Below are 21,837 nucleotides of genomic sequence, written 5' to 3' on the forward strand. Positions count from 1 at the left end.
CTGAACTCTGGGCCTGGGCGCTGTCCCTCAGCTCTTCAGTTCAAGGTTAGTGCTCTACCACTTGAGCCACAGCACCACTTCCAGCTTTTTTTTTTTTTTTTTTGCTTATGTGGTGCTAAGGAATCAAACCCAGGACCTCATGCATGCAAGGCAAGCGCTCTACCACTGGGTGACCTTTCCAGCCCATATGAGACTCTTATCTCTGATAAACTACCAAAAAAAGCCAGAAGTGGAGCTGTAGCTCAAGTAGCAGAGTACTATCCCTGAGCAAAAATACCTCACAGTCAGCACCCAGACCCTGAGTTCAAGCCCCAGGACTGGCACCAAAAACAAAATAAAACAAAACAAAAAAACAAAAAGAATGTGAACTCGTCCAAGAGATCAGAGGAAACATGTCTAGAAGTATAGACAGAGCTTATTTCTAAAGTATAAATAGGAATTAATTAGGAGGAATGTTCATAGGAAAGAACATATATAATGTCTATTGGGCAGAATGAGGTCTAGTTGAAAGTAAAAAGGCACAGGAAGCAAGGGAGAAATGTGCTCTGGAATAAAACTGATCATCTGAAGGAAGGCTAGATCATACAAAACCTTGTATACCACCTTATGGGTTCTTGGGCACAAAGATTGTTATTTGGTTTTATGCAAGGAGAGTAACAATTATTAGATCTATGTTTTGCACCATTTTTTTACAATTAAAGGGGATAGATACTTGTCCGGTTAAACTGCAATGGTTCCAAGGAAAGGTTATGTTAACTAGAACTAAGGTGGGAAAATACAAACAGAAAGATATAAGAGGAGTTTAATAGAAGAGAACTTTCTAGTGATAACATGAAGAGAAGAAAGACATGGAGTTGTCAGGAATGATTCTGATGTTTCTTTCCTCACCTTTCCTGAGCCTGTTCACAGTGACAATCACTGTGATAGATGTTTATGTCTAATTCCTAAATCATCCTATGAGGTTGGTATCCTTTGTCCAATCAACTTCACCAAACAAAGAAGAAGTAAGCCGGAAAGCAAGATTATATAATGGCTTCACATATAATTTCTCTTCTTAACCTAGCAAGGCATGCCTTAGAGACCATTTACTGAACTGGGCACCTGTAGTTCACACCTGTAATCCCAGCTACTCAGGAGGGAAGCTGAGATCTGAGGATTGTGGTTCAAAGCCAACCCCAGGCAGGAAATCTGTGAAGACTCGTTTCCAATTAACCACTAGAAAACTGGAAATGGTGCTATGGCTCAAATGGTAGAGTGCTAGCCTTGAGCACAAAGAGGCTCAGGGACAGTGCCTGGGCCCTGATTTCACGCCCCATGAGTAACAACAACAAGACTGTTTGCTGTATGCCTTAACTCCAGTATATCCCTCCACTCATATCTACCATACTAAAGCCCAACCTAATAGAATTCTGTGCAGACTTTGTCTATCTCCACACCACGTTAGTGCCCAATGCCCACTACAAAGCCATCGCTAAAGAATGAAAAGAAAAAGAAATATTAAAGCCAACTAGAACAGATGTTATATCCAATTACTTTTCTTCCATATTTATACAAACTGTTACCTCAGCCTAAAATTTCTTTCTTTTCCTCTGCCACCACCTTCATCCAATTAACCCCTAGCTAGTTCTTCAAGATCTAATTCAGATTGCACCTTTGCTGATAATCTTTCCCTGTTTCTTCCAATATGCAAAAGCAGCCTGCATACACTCCAGTACTTGCCACAGAATATTATAATTTTCTGGAAAGCAGTGTAGAGGTTCCTCCAAAGACTAAACATAGAGCTCCCCTATGACCCAGCAATCCCACTTCTGGGCATTTACCCAAATGACCACAAACAAGACCATACTAAAGCTACCAGCACAACCATGTTTATTGCAGTATTATTTACCATAGCTAAGATATGCAACCAACCCATATGCCCCTCAGTAGATGAATGGATCAAGAAAATGTAGCATATATATACACAATGGAATTCTATGCTTCCATCAGAAAGAATGACATCACCCCATTCATAAGGAAATGGAAAGACAGGAAAATTCAAATTAAGTGAAGTAAGCCAAACCAAAAGAAACATAGATTCCATGGTTTCCCTCATTTGTAATAATTAGTATATGTCTAGGATAATCCTAGTAGATGCACAAAATAGCTCAATAGCTAGGACATATGACTATATAAAATGATGCTAAGTGAAATCAACTCCAAGACATGAAAACAAGAGGTTTTTCTTGGTGGTTGTTATTTTTAATGTACTATGTAATTTCTTTTTTCTTTTGTGTTTTTTTCCCGATGGTTTATCCCCTGTTGTCACTATATTTGATTTTGGTGCCCTGGGTATTATATACACATTTATCTGAATTAGGGAAAGGAAGGGGAACAACAAAATGGTGAGACAAAGGACATAGGGAAAACCAAGGCAACAGTGATATTCACAAGACAATATGCTGGAAATTAATTGTACAACTGGGTAGGGGGAAACAAGGGGGAGGAAAGTAGGAGAAAAATAGGGAGATGGTAACAAGTTTGACAAGAAATGTACTCACTACCTTATGTATGTAACTGTAATATCACCTTAACAATAAAATTAAATTTTAAAAAATAAATAATTTTTAGCCGGGTGCCGGTGGCTCATGCCTATAATCCTAGTTACTCAGGAGGCTGAGATCTGAGGATCGTGATTCAAAGCCAGCCGGGGCAGGAAACTCCATGAGACTCATCTCCAATAAACCACCAGAAAACCAGAAGTGGCGCTTAGTTCAAGTGGTAGAGTGCTCACCTTGAGCTGAAGAGCACAGGGACAGGGCCCAAGCCCAGAGTTCAAGCCCCATGACCAAAAAAATAACTAACTAAATAAATAATTTTCTTAATTGTCTCCTTCCACATAAGGATGGGAGCTCTCCTAAAACAAGAACTGTTTTTTCATCTTCATTTCCCCTATTATAGATTATGGCATAGTAAATATTAAATGACCATCAGAATCATTAAATGAATGAATGGCCAACCCCTAATCGATCCATTAGTGATTATTAGTAGGTCATCCCATGGTCAAATGTAAACACATAGAAAAATATCTGCTAAATATATCTATAATGTTTTTTCTATAATGTGTTAAAGTTGTCTATATTGAACAGAGAGTAACTACACACTAGAACAACATCTTTAAATCAAAATAACATAATAAAACTGAGAAGTCAAGAAATTTCAACATCCTAACTTGGGAAGCCAAGGCCCTTTTTTTGATACTATAAGAACTGCCCTTCTATAAAGATAAGAAATGACTATTAGGAGAGATGAGGATGAATTTTCTTTTAAATCTATTGCACTCTTTGACTTTTGCCAAACATAAGATGATTTTAGAAGTTTCTCATTTAAGTTTTTCTAGATTTTCCTTACTATAAACACTGATAAGCCAGGCCCCCGGTGGCTCACACCTGTAATCCTAGCTACTTAGGAGGCTGAGATCTGAGGATCACAGTTCAAAGCCAGTCTGGGCAGGGAAGTCAGTGAGACTCATCTCCAATAAACCACCAGAAAACTGGAAGTGGCACTGTGGCTCAAGTGGTAGAGCACTCGCCTTGAGCTGAAGAGCTGAGGGACAGCACCCAAGCCCAGAGTTCAAGCCCCACTACCAAAAACAACAACAACAACAACAAACACTGATAAGCTATGGCAGTGGCAACAGGTAAGAATCAAGGAGGAAAAGACATTGAGGTAAAGGAAGAATCACAAAAAGTTATATTCAAAATTGAAATAACTCACGGTCTGTATAAGTATATTTTAACACATCATGAACTGTTTCTGGACTTGTATGAATATCCAGACTATCCAAAACAGCATCCACTTCATCAGTGGAAACTCGACCACCTTTCATTTTGGAAAAAATCTTCAAGGCATTCTGGAATGCTAAAACAAACAAACATACCATGAGAATCAAGAACTTTTCCTGATTTTGTGTCAACCAATACTTACGAAATAATCTTACACAGGCATGGGGGTTTTCAAAATGTCTAACGACAACAAAGCTTTTGCACAATTCTGGCCACATTTCTTTTTTTTTTTTTTGAGTCCGGTCATGGGGCCTGAACTCTGAGTGTGGGCGCTGTCCCTCAGCTCTTCAGCTCAAGGCTAGCACTCTACCACTTGAGCCACAGCACCACTTCTGGCTTTTTTCTTTTTGCTTATGTGGTGAATCAAACCCAGGGCCTCAGGCATTCAAAGCAAGCGCTCTACCACTGAGCCAACTTCCCAGCCCCTCTGGCCACATTTCTTACATAAATTCTAATTCTTGTCCTTATTGCTGCTAAAGTAATAGTAACCATCACTGGTATTTATTGAATACTGATCATTAGTTAAGCTCTGCACTATCTCATTTATTCTTCACAATAGAGTTATAAAGTAAAAAAGACATAAGCTAATATATCAATCTCACCCTAAAATTAACTATTATCCATATCATTCAAGTGTATACTTTTGAAGAATATTATTTATTTATTAACTTACTTATTTATTTATTGCTAGTCCTGGGCTTGAACTCAGGGCATGGGCCTGACCCTAAGCCTCTCTGTGCTCAAGGCTAGTAGTGCTCTACCATTGAGCCACAGCACCACTTCTGGCTTCCTCTGTTTATGTGGTACTGAGGAATAGAGCCCAGGGCTTCATGATTGCTAGGCAGGCACTGTACCAGTGAGCCACATTTCCAGCCCAGAATATCACTTACCTAGATCCTGAGAAACCATACTGGAAACACTATGCAAAGCTTTCAGGAAATTTGAAAGCTCCAACATTCCATTAACTGTAAAAATGGTTCAGAAACAGAAGGGAAAAAATTCCATCAGCAAAATAGGTCAGTGGACTCACCAAGAACATAAGTCAAAAACAGCAAGCTAAGCATGTAAATAGAATCCACTGATACTATATCTCTCCTTAAATAAGTACACATAACATTGTGCTATATTAAAACATTATTTACCAAAAACCCCCCATTTTTAATGTAAAATTTAATGGCAGAGAAAAAATAATGGCCACTGTTTTGTAAAAGATTTTTTTAAAGAAATCTATGTTGTACAAATAATGATTTAATCAGAAATTTTGTTTGACTTGAATAAAGACTTGAAAATCAGAGTGGTGTTTAGAATTATAAGTGAAAATACCATCTTTGATAACTAGAACTGAAAATCCTGACTCACAAGATCAACCCAAGCACAGAATCAGGGTTTACAAATCTCATTTTCTGAACAAACATAAATAAACATCTCAATTTTTCAATTTTCCTCAAGTTATGATTTTGGTTTTCTTTTGGGGGCTGTCCAGGTGTGGGGCCTGAACTCTGGGCCTGGGCGCTGTCCCTCAGCTTTTCAGCTCAAGGCTAGCGCTCTACCACTTGAGCCACAGCGCCACTTCCGGCTTTTTTCTTTTTGCTTATGTGGTGCTGAGGAATGGAACCCAGGGCCTCATGCATGCAAGGCAAGCACTCTACCACTGAGCCACCTTCCCAGCCCCAGATTTTAGTTTTCTTAAGAAATTTTTCATTTTAAGCAAATGAAGCTAACTTTGACAGGGTTTGCACCACTGATACTATCTATGTCAAGAATAAAATAAATCCACATTTTTATTAAATGTTATCTGAACAGACATATAACATGTAAATGCTTCTAGCTGTCAGCAGTCTTCTTCTATCTGAAGACAAAATGACAGTTTGTCAAGTTATCCATCTCCAAAGGTCTTCAGCATAACAACTTGAAATTGGGCTCGCCTTTATATCAAAAACATTGAAACATTTTCCATGTTAATCAATTTCTTTGACTTCTTTTCTGACTTCCTTGTGATTTGGGGGTTATGTAAAAAGAACTTTGCACCTTTTTTAATGTTACAGATAGAAACTATCACGAGAAATTAACACTATCTCATTACAATCATAACAGCATCATAGTCAAAAAGCAAGTAGTACTAGAACTAGTAGGCATCCAGAGGTTCCTCTACTTAAATACCCAAAGAAATACAGTTACTAACTTTTCTCTCCTTTAAAATGTTTTTCAATTCAGGCACTGGTGAATCAAGCCTGTATTTCTTTCTTTTTTTTCTTTTTTTTTTTTGGGGGGGGGGTCCGGTCGTGGGGCCTGAACTCTGGGCCTGGGCGCTGTCCCTCAGCTTTTCAGCTCAAGGCTAGCACTCTACCACTTGAGCATGCGCCACTTCCGTTTTTCTTTCTTTTTGCTTATGTGGTGCTGAGGAATTGAACTCAGGGCCTCAGGCATGCAAGGCAAGTGCTCTACCACTGAGCCCCCTTCCCAGCCCCTCAAGCCTGTATTTCTAACTATTCAGGAGAAGGTAATCCAGAGGATTGTGATTCAAAGCCAACCCACGCAGAAAAATTGATGTGACTCTGTATACAAAATAACTAGCAAGTCATGCTGAGTCAGGCATCAGTGGCTCATGCCTATAACCCTAGCTACTCAGGAGGCTGAGACCTAAGGATTGAAACCCAAAGCCAGCCTGTGCAGAAAAGATCCCATGAGATTCTTTATCTCCAATAAAAACCACTCAAAAATCAGAAGTGGCACTGTGGCTCAAGTGGTAGAGTGCTAGCCTTGAGCACAAAGAGACTCAGGGACAGCACCCAGGCCTGAGTGCAAGCCCCATAATAGACAAAGAGAAAAAAGAAGAAAAAAAAGAAGTCAGGCTGGTAGAATGCAAGCAAGCAAGCAAGCATGCCAGGTGAGCATAAATGCCTGAATTCAACCACTGGTACCAGAAAAGAAAAAAAAAAAAACATTTTAATACCAAGAATTCTGGATTTTACAGACATTTAGTTTCAATTTCCTTTCTTTTATCCAAGCTACAAAAGTAAATCAACATTTTCAAGTCATATGAATAAGGTCTTTCCAAACAAGTATAAGCTGGATACTTGCTAAACATTCTTGTATGGCATTAAAAGATAATGTGTGTGTTTTAAGAAAATCCAAGTCTGGAACTTTCTATATCGGTGAAAATTATTGTCAACGTCCTACTTGAGTCAGATATTACCACATTATTAAATAACATTATGTAACTAAACAATGATTTGTACAAGTCAATGATGAGAATATATTATAACCCAACCTAGTAGTCAATCTAATTGTATAACCCAAAGCTCAGTTTTTAATATCATTGCCAGAAACAATGTGCTTATAAATATAGGACAAAAATGATGCTTTGTTTAAAATTATAGGATTACATAATTTTCAATTAATCTCACAAATATAACTTAAATTCACGTTTTCAAGACCCTTAAACCAATAATGAAAACATAATACTTACCATCAATATCAATAGCCTTTAGTGCCCGTCGTATTTCTGAGTCATTCATGGAAACCTTTAAAGTGTTTAGGACCATTGGCAGATCATTCACGTAAATCTTACCACCTCGAACTTTACCAAAAATTTTGCAGGCTTTATGAATTGCTGTATACATATCACAAAACATTGAGTTAATGCAAAGGAATAACTGTTGCTACTACCCTCACCTGCTCATAAGAGAAAACAATAATCATTAAAAGAAGAAAGGGGAGTAAGTTTCTGTTTTCTAGACTGTCTACTTTAAAATCTATCTGATAATTTATTTTTTATGTCAGGAGCCAGTGAGAAAAGTCAGAAAAGTCATGCAGGGGTCACCCAGGAAAGACAACTTTTCCTACAACTAGGAAACCCTTCCTATCTGGTCTTTTAACACTCATTCTGCATCTCAGCCAAAACTCTTGGCAGTCACCTGCTTCTAAGAAGGAAAAAATTCCATTTCCCTAATTTCCAGAGCTATTTTAGAATAGATTCTTGAAAAACGTTTGGTGAAATGATTTTGTTTTAGTTCAATTACAATTACATTTTTATTTTCAGAAAAGATAAATAGTCATGTAAGGTGGCAGAGACAGGATGGCCATGAGTTCTAAGTCTTCATCCAGTTGGATGCTAAAGATACCTAATATGAAGACCATAGAGAAAAATCACTCCAAAATACAAAGTAGAAGAGCACATTATGGGGAAGTCAATGCCAAGAAGGAGTAGAAGGTGACATAAGCTCTGATATTAAGCTATCAAGGTCTATGTTCCCATGAAACCAGGGACTTGAATGCTTACTAGTTTATCCATTATTTACAATCTCAGCTTTAAAAAAATAAGCAAACATGTTGCTGTATAAGTGTGTCTGTGGATATTGTATTTTCCAATCCTACCAATACTATGAAGCAATGTATGAAACCTCAGCTTTTTTTTCCTCATGGCCAACAATATTTCCATAGTATTCATGTAATATTATTAAACTACTGGGATACCAGTAAACTACTGGGAGTAGAGGACTGCTGAAACATCACATAATCAAGAAACATTCCAGGAATTCTAGAACCTCTAAACCAGAAGTAAAGACACATTTCTATAATCTCAGCCAGCCTGGGCTACCTATTGAGAAATTCTATCAAAAGAAGGAAGGAAGAAAAGGAGAGAGGGAGGAACGGGGAGGGAGAGAGGAATTGATTCTAGAGCCTCCTATTACCATTTAAATCTTCTTTGACAGGTACTTCAGGTACTTCTTCATATAGTGTCATGTAGAGATTAGATGATTCCTTTCTCCTTTCAAAGAAATGGCCATGTTAGAAAGCAGCAAAGAAAATATTTTAAATCTTAATGAAAAATATTGGCAAACCTATCAATAACCTGAAGTTCATAAGAATCTTCTCCCAAAGAAATTTCAAGTGATAAGGAGTTCCATATTCTTCACTCCTGAATTCCTACTTTATTTTTTTAGACAATGCATCTGTATGGGGTAGAATCTATTCTAGTGAGTAAACAAGTGCCTACAATTTACCCCTTGTGGTCCGATTTCCCTACTCAATACAAGCTACAGCAATTCAAAGAAAGTTACTATAAGTTAAATAAAAAGATCTTGAAACAACCAAAGAAGTCCAGATTCTATCACCTTTCACTAAAATGTCTCAAATAAAATGATTCATCTGATACTATAATAGGTAAACAATTGAAATCATGTAAGAATTCGCAAAAAGCCGTGTGCCAGTGGCTCATGCCTGTACTCCTAGTCACTCAGAAGGAGACAGGCAGGACTGTGGTTAGAGGCCAGCTCTGGCAAAAGTTCTCAAGACCCCACACCTCAACCAATACCTAGACACAATCCTATGAACCTATCATCCTAGCTACTTAGAAAGCTAAGATCAAGAGGACTGTGGTTCTAGACCAGCCCAACCCCCACCCAAAAAAATGTTTGTGAAAGTCCTTCTCAAAAGAAAAATACTTGATGGGGTGGCATATGCAAGTCATCCCAGTTACAGCAGCCAGTATAAAATAGGATGAATGTGGTCCAAGCCAGCATGGTAGAGTAGGGAGAATCAAAGTATCAAACATAACCAGGGCAAAAGGGCTAGAGGCATGCTCCAAAATGTAGAGCCAGCCAGGTGCCTATGGCTCACATCTGTAATCCTAGCTACTCAGGAGGCTAAGAGCTGAGAATCATGGTTCAAAGCCAGCCCAAGCAGGAAAGCCTGTGAGACTCTTATCTCTAATTAAGAAGAGGTGGAGTAGAACTATGGCTCAAATGGTAGAGCACCAGCTTTGAACAAAAAGGCTAAGGGACAGTACCTAGGCCATGAGTTCAAGCTCCAGTACCAGTGCAAAGAAAAAATAAATAAAAAGTAGAGCACCTGCCTAGCAAGTGTAAAAACTCTGAGTTCAGATCCAGAAATGTCTTTTAAAAAATTCATGTAGAGGGCTGGGAAGTTGGCTCAGTGGTAAAGCGCTTGCCTTGCGTGCTTGAGGCCCTGGGTTCGATTACTCAGCACCCATAAGCCAAAAAACAATCCAGAAGTGGTGCTGTGGCTCAAGTGGTAGAGCGCTAGCCTTGAGCTGAAGAGCTGAGGGGCAGTGCCCAGACTCAGAGTTCAGGCCCACGACCGGACCCAAAATAAAAAAAAAAATTCATGTAGAACAAAATTGTTATACAGAAGTAGAACATGAGACCCAAAGTAGGAAGTAAACTTTACAAGTGAGCAAACTACTAGGTGAGATCAATTGGAAGCCAATTCCATGTAGAGTGTTCTTACCTCTCTACATAGTCCTTTCTATCTACATAGTCTCTTAATTCATACAAATAATTTGACATTCTGTAAGTAAAAGGGATAAATACCACTGGAGAAAATCCCAACTTTGGGCCCAATATTCACAGAACAGAATACAAAGATTTAAATACCAAGTACTTGTGGAAGATTTACGAGGAGGTAAGGAAGGCTTGGGAGCAACAAGCTGATCTGGCAATTTGCATGAAGTACTTTCTTTCCCGGTCATCTCCTTTGATGGCTTCAGAGGAGGAGGGGCAGTCTAGAGAAAAATGCAAGTATGCTTGTGCCTGAGATCACAGTGGGAATCCACCATCCTTGGACAGTAGTCATTCTTTGGGTCTTTACTTAGTTATTCATCTGATGAAACTGTTGTAATTAAACTACTTTTTTATACACTGAAATTTAAAATAAGCTATATACAATGTTCATTTGCAGCATCGTTTTTCTTAAATTGACAGCTAAGTATCATCTAATTAAAAACATGTCCCTTCATAATAATGAATTTTACAGAACAGGAAACATTTATAATAAAGCAAGAGATGATTCTGCACCCAGACTAGGCTATTGGTTCTAACAGCACATGCAAAATAATGTAGCAAAACATCACAGTTATTTAAATGATGCAGGTAATTTTGTTTTATTTGATTTGCTTATTTATTTTATTTATCCACTTAACATTGCATATATAAACATGATTCAAAAATGTACAAACAGCTAGGTAGAGAGAAAAGTACCACTTTAGAAAATGGTGACTCTACTTAGAGGTGTATTTATTTTTACATGGAACCTAGAGCCTTGAATTTTATAGACTCTACAGACTGTGGACAGAAAATTTTCAAGTAACTGAAGAATGTCAAGAATTGATATTGAAATCTCATGTAAAGCCAAAATCTTCAAAAAGCAATGCATTCAGCAAGAATAGGCTAGATTAAACAAACTCACCTCCAATTTAGGAATACGAAGTGCAACCTCTCTCTGTGTCCCAACTCCGAGCTATTAAAAAATAAAAAAGAGAAAGAAGGGTTACTATCCCTGATTAGTTATAAGCATATATTGAATTCATATATATACTAAATATATGGTCCAGGAAAATAACTCAAAAATTCATTTTAAGTGGTCCCAGATTTGTTCATGACAAAAGCAAATGCAAATTCCTCTTGAAAAAAAAATCTCTTAGAGGAAGAAAAAAACACTAGATTCCCACAAATGTAGATTAACAATATATGAAAGAATGAATAAAACATACAAAACACTCAGGGATACAAGTTAACATGGATAAGAACCATATAAAACTCCAAGTAAGATTTAGTCCATCTGCCCCACTCAGAGACTCCATATAATTAGTTTATCAGATATTGGTCTAGAAATGGAAAATGAGCAAAGAACATAAGTACTATAAGTCAGACATATATTTATATATTCATTGAAAATACTGAATGCTGAAATCCCATGTAAATCCCATTCAATTCATTAAACTCTCAATGGCTAGGTTAAAGTTGCAGATTAAATTTAGCTGAATAAATGAACTATAAAATGAGTTTAAAAATACCAAAACCGCCGTGCTCTAGTGGCTCATGCCTGTAATCCCAGCTACTCAGGAAGCTGAGATCTGAGGATCACGGTTCAAAGCCAGTCCAGGACAGGAAAGGCCTTAAGACTCTTATCTCCAATAAACCACCAGAAAACCAGAAGTGGTGCTGTAGCTCAAGTGGTAGAGTGCTAGCCTTGAGCTGAAGAGTTGAGGGACAGCTCCCAGGCCCAGAGTTCAAGCCCCATAACTGACATACATACATACATACATACATACATTTTTTAAAAAAATACCAAAACTAATATAAAGAGAGAAATGGATGAAGCAATGTTGCAGTGGGTAGTGTTCTCCAATAGCTTGACTCACAGGGCAGCACTACTGGGAAGCATTGGAACCTTTGAGAGGCAGAACCAAATGGGAGGTCCCTATGACACTGGGGAGTGACTTTGAAGAGGACTAGGAGATCCCTCATATCTTCTTGTCATGCTCGATACTTCTTGGCTCATAAAGCAGGAAGTTTGCTCTGCCATGTGCTCCTGCTATGACGTCCTGCCAAAAACTGGAGCCATTGATCTTGGACTGGAACCTCCAGAACTATGAGCCAAAATAAAGCTTTCCTCCTTATGAAGTAATTGCCCCAGGTATTTTATGGCAGAAGCTAATACAGAACAGAAAGTTCTGCTACACATCTAAAAGAAAAGAACAATAGAGATTGAGGGGGAAGAAATATTCTAAAAAATAATGTATCAAAATGTTCCACAGTTGAAGAAAGATATTTATTCTCAGATTCAGGAAGCACACAAATATTAATACAAGAGAAATTAAAACAAATATATACCAAACACCAAAATATATACCACTATATCACAGTGAATGTAGTAGATGGAATAGTGGATCCACTCCAATAATACCTACAACTAGGAAATGAAAACTGTTATTACAATCAAGTTAACAATCACAAGATAAGATACCCAAGGACAGATGTGTTTATAATAAGGAAAAATGTTGGCAGATAGCACAGTAGAATATATGTATGTGATGTATATGAATATATGTGGGAAAAGAGAGAAAAGAATGTAAATCTAAGAAAGAATTCCTCGTCCTTTTCATAGAAAAAGGAAAACCAGCCAGGTGAGATGGTATACTCCTAGGCACTCAGGAAGGCTGAGGAGAGGAGGATAATCTGAGTCTAGAAGTTTGGTGGCACCTTGGGCAACATAGAAAAATTGTGTGAAAGGAAGAAATACAGAAGGGAAGAAGGGAAGGAAGGAAGGAAGGAAGGAAGGAAGGAAGGAAGGAAGGAAGAAGGAAGGGAGGGAGGGAGGGAGGGAGAGAGGAGAGGGAGGGAGGGAGGGATGGACAGAAGATAGGTTTGAACAAAAATGTACACTAGATTTAGGGCACCGTCATCAAATACAGTGAAAATAGGTGTTATACCGTAGGGGAGGAACATACAAAACAAAAAACAAAAAAATCACATGGTACATTATAAATACTTTAGAAACAATAGCAAGAAAGAAAAAACCACTTGTGTCCTTATCTTGGGGTTCATTTTGCTTAACATCATCTTATGTGGTCAGATGTACATAGCTTTTCACCTTTTCTGCTTGTCCCAGACATATACTAATTATAACCCCTGTTTTCACTGTATTTGATGTTAGTGCCGTGCATCTTGTATATACACATCTCTAATTTGAGGAGGGGAAGGGAAAAAACACAATACTTAAATAGGATACAGGTTGATGCATTGTAACAATGAGATGTACAAGATACTATGTTGAAAACGAACTTTACAATTTAGGTGGGGGAGTTGTAGTTGTGGAGGTGGGAGGCAAGGGATGGTAGGGGAAAAACAAAGGAGGAGGCAACAATGCTTGATAGGAAATGTACTCATTACCTTGCTCATGTAACTGTAACCCCTCTGTACAGTATTTTTACAATTAAAAAAGTACTAAAATAAAAAAAAAATGTACACAAATGTTTTAAGATCTAAGCACAACATTTGAAGGAGAAAGGAAAATTTCTTAATCTTAATTTACCTCAGATTTTCTATTATGCAGGTGTACTTGTAAAATTTTCTTTTTCTTGACTGTTTTCCCTCCTGAAAAATCAGAGGATTTTTCTTCTCTACTTAGGAATACTGATGTTTCATACCTAAATGGCACAAAAATTTGAGTAATTCTTGAGTTTTCCTTGTTTTTTCTTTTCAACTCAATTATGAAAATTTTCAAATATATATAAAAGCAGACAGAATGATATTGTTTTATCTTTATTTACTCATCACTCAGCTTCACTAGTGACCAGTTTCATTCCACCTATATCTTTATCCCTATCCTTTATCATTTTGAGGCAAATCTCATAACCATATTTTTCATCTGTAAAGATTTTAATACACATCTCTAGAAGGCTTTTTTAAATATCTTAAATACCTCATGACACTTAAATAAATTAATAGGAATTTTAATTACCACCAGATACTTAATGTTCAAGTTTCCAGCTATCAAATGCCAGAAAATGTTTTGACATTTTGTACCAGATTCAATAACTTTTCCATAACACACTTGACTGGTTGGTCTTTTAAGTCACTTTTCATCTATATTGCTTCTCCTTCTATGTTATTATTATCAGGTTATCTGTACTATAGATTTTTCCAATGTGGGTTTTGTTGACAATTTCATCGTGGTTTTAAGATTCTAGCTGAGTCCTGGTGGCTCACGCCTATAATCCTAGCTACTCAGGAGGCTGAGATCTGAGGAACATGGTTCAAAGCCAGCCCAGGCAAGAAAGTCCGTAAGACCCCAGGCAAGAAAGTCCATGAAACTCTTATCTCCAATAAACCACTAGAAAACCAGAAGTGGTGCTATGGCTCAAGTGGTAGAGCATTTGCCTTGAGCTGAAGAGCTGAGGGACTGTGCTCAGGCCCAGAGTTCAAGCCCCACAACCGACAAAAAAAAAAAAAAATTCTAAAGAGTTGTCTGGTTAGTTAACCATTTTATATCCCTTACCCACTCACAGATATACCTATAGACATTGAGTCTCAAGCTTATTCAAGACTTTCACTGTATTACCGGACTTTTGATCTTTTATCTGTTTTAAAGTATAATTACATTTTTAAATTATAAACTGCTTCAAACATTTTATGGGATAGGAGTAGTTTTATACCAAAACTTATTATTTATTACATAAATCATGAATAAATAAAAACATACTTCCTTTATCTCATTCCTTTGCATCTCTCAGGATGCTAACCTATTTTGAACAATGCTAAAGAAAAAAGATGAGGAGAAATTTCCAATAATTCCAGTCTCCTTCTTAGATAACAAGCCATGAAACTGGTATTTATTTAGAAAAAAATGAGATAAATCCTGAATTCTTTCCAAAAACTTTTTTATCAATATTTTATATTTATCCTATGTATTAATGAAATGCTATAATTTCTTCTAAAACTTAAAAAATGGTAATCAGGCCATATAATTCATGGGGGAAAAAACCCTGACATGAGAATAAAATAACTGAATTTCATGGAAATCATAAACTCAAGCACAGATGGAAGAATCCTTCCATTCTCTTACTAAATTCTCTCTGAGACAAACTTATAGCCCTCCACAGTTGCCCTCCTCCAATTGGCATTTTTTAATAGTTTACAGACTTCCAGGGCTGTGACAGAATGAGACAAAGCATAAGAATGTCTATGTATGAGTTAAAACTCCACTCCTGAAAGAATGACCACAATATGGGTGATCCTATACACATTATACATGAAAATACATAAACTGCATTTGTGGCATACATGAAAAAGCACACTTTGATAAAGTAAGTTCAAGAAGATAATTGTACCAGTTGTGGGGTTTGAATTCAAGGCCTGGGCACTTTCCCTGAAGTCAAACTTAGTGCTCTACCACTTGTGCCACATCTCCACTTCTGGCTTTTTGATGGTTAATTGGAGATGAGAGTTTCAGAACTTTCCTTCCTTCCCAGTTGGCTTCAAACCATAATCCTTAATCTCAGCCTCCCAAATAGCTAGAATTACAACAAGCTTGAGCCACCAGCAACCAGCAAGTTCAGAATTTTTAACTTACCTTCTCTTATGATCTGGGCTCAAATCCGTAGTTCTTGAAGTTCTCTTCTCTATTATTCCAGAAATTGTGATGCATTTCTTGCTTTCATTACTTTTCGGTGCATTACTTTTAACTTCCTTGTTTGATGAGTCAATAGTTTCTTCTCTCTGCAAACCAAAAGCCAAGGTCATTCATGTTCTCTTTGCACATACACATTAAATGTAACATTCTAGCTGGGAGCTAGTGGCTCACACCTGTAATCCTAGCTACTCAGGAGGCTGAGATCTGAGGATCGTGGTTCAAAGCTAGCCAGGGCAGGAAAGTCTGTGAGACTCTTAATTAACCCAGAAAACCAAAAGTAAGACTATGGCTCAAAGTGGTAGAGAATTAGCTTTGAGCAAAATGAGCTCAGAGACAGTGACCAGACCAATTCAAGCCCCACAACTTACAAAAAAAAAAGGCATAGTTCATGAAAGTAAAAACTGATAGGCTAGGCTTTTTTATTAAAAACTTCTAATGGGGAAAGACACCATCAAGAGAATGAGAGGACAAATAATACATTGGTTGAAAATACTTGCAAAAATACATTTGATAAAGTACTATTACCTAAAGTATATAAAGAAATATTAAAATACAACAACAAGAAAAAGAACTACCCAACTTAAACTCATTTATTGTTTGGAATGCAAAATGGCAACAAAAAAATTCCACCATACACTACAGGAACTCTTTTCATCTTTTCATACAGAGCTGAGTAACTGAATAACAGTTAACATGTGTTACTCTCCTAAAAGACCTAGAAAGTCACCTCCATTATTAGACAGGTTCTTAAGAATTGTACTATGCTTTAAATTTGTTTAATGATTATGAATGTATGATAATGCAATATGTGATCAAGGAAAAATATTTAAAAACTATTTTGAAATAAATACCTTGCCAAAAGTATATGATTTTCTTTCCATCTTTCTGTTTAGAGGTAAATTCTGGCCTTCAGGACTGTAAGGTCATGAACAAGTACAAAAAGATTTCCTATTAAAAAAAGAAAAATAGAAAAATAATTTGTCTATTTAGAAGACTTAAGTTATTACATTTACCTACCTGAAGTTACCTCTTTAATGTCACCCTCAGAGTATAATACCTAATAAATGTGACCAACAGAGATCGATGGACAAAAGTTTAAAAAAAATCACAGAATATCACCTAGTCTCTTAAAGTTTGTCCCTTTCAGTATAAGTAGAAGTTAGGGCAATACATTTCAAATGATATAAAGAGGAAATAAATTCACATTTATATTTATTATATTTATTTATATGGTTTATATATTTATATGACTATAAATGTCTAAATAAGTATATTGATATTTATTTATATTTATTTTTCAAATAAACCCTGTAAAACAGAAGTCCTGAAACAACAATCCCATTGTTGAATGGGCTTATGTTATATTGTGCTAGATATTATGATAAACACTTTGACATGATTTATAAAAAGGGAGGATGAAGTCCTGACCCATGAGGAACTTACATTCTAATCAAAGATAGAAAAGTATAAAATATGTTGCATATAATCGAGTAAGTAATAAAGGGAAAAAGTAAATGTGAGGGGACTATGAAGTGTGGTACTAAGGAAGAAATTCAGCAAATTGAAAGAGTGGCCAAGAGCAGAGTGTAGTAATTCACACCTGTTATCCTAATTACTTGGAGATAGAGCAGAGGTAGAGGCAAGCGGATAGGGAGTCTAAGATCAGTCTAAGATCAGGGAAGCTCTAACTGAAATTTAAAAAAAAAAAAAAAGAAGGCTAGGGTGTGGTTCAGGTGCCTGAGTGGGTTGAGCCTCCAGTACAATGGAAGGCCTGGAGCAGAAGGGAGAGAAAAAGTGGGGAAAGGAGAGAGAAGATGAGGAGGAATGATTAACTGAGAGAGAAAGACTTTTGAATACAAACTTAAGGAAACTGAATTTGGGAGCCAGATAATCTGTTCCTGAGCACTACAACCAGAAACAAAGCAAGTACAAAAAGGCCCTGTGGCAAGGAGCCAGAATGTTCTAGAACACTGGGAAAGTACTTGAAGCTAAAGCAGTGGAAGCAAAGGAAAAGGAGAAAAGCAGATGGAAGAGCCTAAGGGAGCCAAGCAGATCATTGAACTCTGAAGGGGCGGGGTGTGTGGCAGAGTTCTGAGCAAGAGGTGACAGGATCTGAAATCCTTTCTGAATGGCCTCTGATTACTGTAGGAAGAAAACCAGGTGGGTCTACATTCCTGGATGCCCAGTGAAGAAAACACTTCCAAGAATAATAAACTATGGAAAATGCTACTGTAGAGTCAAGACAAGTCTGAATAACACTTTAGGTTTTGCATGTTGAAAGAAGCAATGTATGGTGAGGAGGCAATGTCCTTAAACAAGAGAGAATGGGAAAACAAAACAGCTCAGATTCTGCCAAGAAGAGAGAAACAAGATAGCAGCAAGTGGCGCTGTGGCTCAAGTGGTAGAGCGCTACCCTTGAGTGAAAAAGCTCAGGGACAGCGCCCAGGCCCTGAGTTCAAGCCCCACAACCCCCTCCCCCACCCACCCCACACACACAAAGCAGCTGTGGGGGAAATAAGAGTCATAAGGGTTTGAGAAGAAAACAAGGGGGAGAGTATCTTCACTGAAGACAGACTGCAGGACATGGCTTCACAAAACATATCTCCTCTTTTTGGCTTTCACTTCTCTCACAAGCGGATCCTCACTTTTTCCCTGGCAAATGTCCATTCACAGCAACTGCAGCCCACACTTCATTGTGTCCATTACCATTCATGACTGTTTAGACGCTAATGTCCCCCAGGTACCACATTTGCTTAACAAACACTGAGAGAGCCTCCACCTCACAGAGGCTCCCCCGGGCCCTGCCTTTGTGAGGCAATTTCTTTGGGACCTGGCAAGACCAAAACCAGTGCCCGGACAGGCCACACACTGAAGGAGCAGGGGCGTTTCCAAAACGCGGGGACCCTTCCTCCCTAAGGGACCCAGCAACCGTCCATCATTTCTCTCTGGGCTCCGATGACTGACCCATTCCTTTCTGGAACCTTCCCTCACCCAACTCTGTTACGACCTCCCAACTGGTCCTCACACCAGTCCTGTTGCCCCAGTCTCCAAGGCTTCCCTCGTCCTCATCAAGGTTCACGTCTGTCCCCGGAGGGGTCTAGGCCCACTGGGCAGTCCGGAGTGTTCCATTCTCCCTTCACGACCGTCGCGGAGAGCCGTACCTTAGCTCCGCCCTCATCCTAGGCTCCCGCGCTGTGAGGCTCCGCCCCCTAGATCATCTGACCGAGCCCGACGCTCCTCCCACTGAGCGCTCCTTGGGTGCCTCAGTCTTTCCCGCGGATGCAGCCCCCTATGAGCAGGCTTCCCAGCAGTGGGAAGCAGCTGACCTCCAGTGTGGGAGCGCTGAGGCCGCGCCCATCGCCCCACCTCACAAGGGCCTGTGACCTCACCCGCCCCTGGCACTGCAGGCCCTGCACACAACTGGGGGGCCTCTTGTCTTCACACGGTGCTCCCCATAACCCTGGCATGAATGTCGCCCTCAGTCCTACTGGCTCCCTGCTCTGTCCTGCCCTCACAGTCTGACCCCACTTCTGTTTTTTCCTTCTGTCCATCCTGTGAATGCCTCCGCCCTCCCTCAAAACGATATTTCAATCACTCCGTGATACTCATCCTTTAGTTCTTTTATTCCATTTGTCCCTAAATTAATTCAACCGTCTATGTTCAGCTATGTAAAAAAAAAAATTATAGAATGATTACATCAAGCCTACTACCAGTCATCTGCTCACTTATCTTTTTTAAGGGTTAGACATCTGAAAAGGACCACAGTTTTTAAAATGTACATTTACTCTACGCAAATGTGTACATTTACATATGCAACAGATTTTAGAACAGGATCCCTCCCATCTGCCTGAAATTTTGTACCATTTGAATCGTATGTTCCCTCTCAGTCACTAACAACCAACGTTCTATCGCCTACTCTTATGAATTTGACTTTGTCATATTTCATGTACAAATCAAACGCTGCAGTATTTTTCTTTCTGCTTTGTTTACTTAGCATAATGTCCACTCATTTTCTGCATGTTGTTGCGAATTGCAGAAGTTCTTTCTTTATTGAGGCTAAAATAACATTCTCTTACATACACGTTTACTTGATCCATTCCTTCATTGATGGTCACTTCAATTGGCTTCATATTTCGACCATTTGGAGTAGTGCAGTAAGACATGAGTGTCAATTGTCTTCCTGACACACTGATTTAAATTCCTTTAGAGATATACCTAGAAGTGGGATTGCTAGATCATTTACTAACCCCATTTTTCTTCATGAGGGGAGATCTCCATACTGTTTCCATAATGGCTGTATTAATTTATTAATATTGATCCTTTTTCTCTATATCCTCACAGTAGCTGTCATTTATCTTTTTGATAACAGGCATTCTTACTGATAGAAACAGATATCACACTTTCTTCATAATACCTGTTGTGTATGTCTTCTTTGGGAAAAATATGTTTTCAGATGCTTTGCCCAGTTTTTTGGTTAATTACTTTTATGTGTGTGCCACTCCTTGGGGCTTGAACTCAGGGTCTGGGCAATGTTCCTGAGGTGTTTTGTGCTCAAGGCTAGCATTCTACCACTTGAACCACACAGCTCCACTTCTGACTTTTGTGGCAATTAATTGGAGATAAGTCTTATGGATTTTCCTGCCCAGGCTGGCTTCAAATCATGTGATCCTTGAATCTAAGCTTCCTGAATAGCTAGGCATAAGCCACTGGCACCCAGCTGATTATTTCTTTACTTGCTAACAAGTTGTTTGGTTTTTTTTTAATATACTTTGCATATGAAGCCCTTGTTAGTTGTATACTTTACAAATCTTTTTTCTCACTCTGAGTTGTCTCTTTACTCTCCTGTTCCTTTTGCTGAGCAGAAGCTTTTCAGTTTAGTTCCAATCTATTTATGTACTTTCAAACTCACATCAAAAAAAAAGAAATGTTGTCCAGGCCAACACCATGGAACTTTTCTTATAGAAACTATAATTTCAAATTTTACATTTAAGCCCTTTATCCATTTTGAGTTGATTTTTTTGTATGTTGTTTTATGAAGGGTTCAATTTTATTCTTCTGCATGTAGATATTCAGTTTTCCCACTACCATTTATTGAAGAGATTTTCATTTTCCCATTGTGCATTCTTGACTTCTTTATGGAAAATCACTTGTCTTCTAATAAGCTTAAGGTCTTTGTCTTTCAATGGACATATCTCAAAGACGTATCTCAAAAAGATTTGTTGAAATAGCTATTATCTACTCAAAAATGTTTTGAGAGAGTTGTACTGCTGTCAGCTAGGACAAAAATCAAGAAAATATAAAAAGGAAAGAGTCCTTTGGGCCCCCACAGCTCTACATACAGAATGATATCTGAGAAATCTACTCAGGTACAAACACATGCTACCTTTTGAGAAGGGTGACACAGAAGGTAAAGTCAAGAGCCCAGAAGTTAGAATGAAAAGCCATGGAGAACTATTGCCAGGTTTCAAATGTGGCACTGCAAACCCATTGCCCAAGTGAATTTCAGAATTACTGTGGACCGATGACTTCTCTGTACCTCATTTTTTCCACTTTTCGTATATTTATAGCAGTTGCCCATCCAGTCTGGCCTACCATTTCATATTAATTGTTGAGGGAATGGAGCACAAAGACCTTGGAATTAGAGGTCTTTCTTATGTTACTATATACAAGGAATTACACCCAAGGAACTTAGCTGCACCTGCACCTATTTAGAGAATATAATTCTGAAATTTGAGTTGATGCTATAATGGGATAAGAAATTTGGGGCCATGGAAGGGGTGAGTTTATTTTGCATGTGAGAGAGCTATAAATAATTTGTGGCCAGAGGCTAGACAGTGGTAATTTTAAAATACCTCCAACAATACTTGCCATGTAAAACAAAAACAAACAAAAATCCCTTAAACTTAATGTCTTAAACAACACAATTTTATTATCTAACATTTCTGGTTATCATAACTCCGTAATAAAACTGAAGTCAAAGGACTGAAATCAAAGGCTGTAATTCTTCCAGTGTGTGTGTGTGTGTGTGTGTGTGTGTGTGTGTGTGTGTGTGTGTGTTTGGGGAGAAGGCAGGGGG

General features: G+C 38.2%; 1 protein-coding gene across 1 annotated transcript in view; it reads right to left on the reverse strand.

Moving 5' to 3' along the window:
• The window catches only part of Efcab13 (EF-hand calcium binding domain 13), a 132,092-nt gene extending 113,618 nt beyond the window's left edge, over positions 1 to 18,474 (reverse strand). Inside the window, exons 1-8 of the mRNA XM_013033241.1 lie at positions 18,407 to 18,474; positions 16,613 to 16,676; positions 15,702 to 15,847; positions 13,662 to 13,776; positions 10,223 to 10,350; positions 8,519 to 8,595; positions 7,294 to 7,437; positions 3,757 to 3,900 (exon numbers count right to left, since the gene is read on the reverse strand). Coding sequence (XP_012888695.1) covers positions 3,757 to 3,900; positions 7,294 to 7,437; positions 8,519 to 8,595; positions 10,223 to 10,350; positions 13,662 to 13,776; positions 15,702 to 15,847; positions 16,613 to 16,676; positions 18,407 to 18,474 — 886 coding nt within the window. The remainder of the gene's footprint in view (positions 1 to 3,756; positions 3,901 to 7,293; positions 7,438 to 8,518; positions 8,596 to 10,222; positions 10,351 to 13,661; positions 13,777 to 15,701; positions 15,848 to 16,612; positions 16,677 to 18,406) is intronic.
• Positions 18,475 to 21,837: the final 3,363 nt, after the last annotated feature.

This window comes from Dipodomys ordii, unplaced genomic scaffold (genome assembly GCF_000151885.1).
Source record: "Dipodomys ordii isolate 6190 unplaced genomic scaffold, Dord_2.0 Scaffold165, whole genome shotgun sequence".
Classification (NCBI taxonomy): Eukaryota; Metazoa; Chordata; class Mammalia; order Rodentia; family Heteromyidae; genus Dipodomys; species Dipodomys ordii.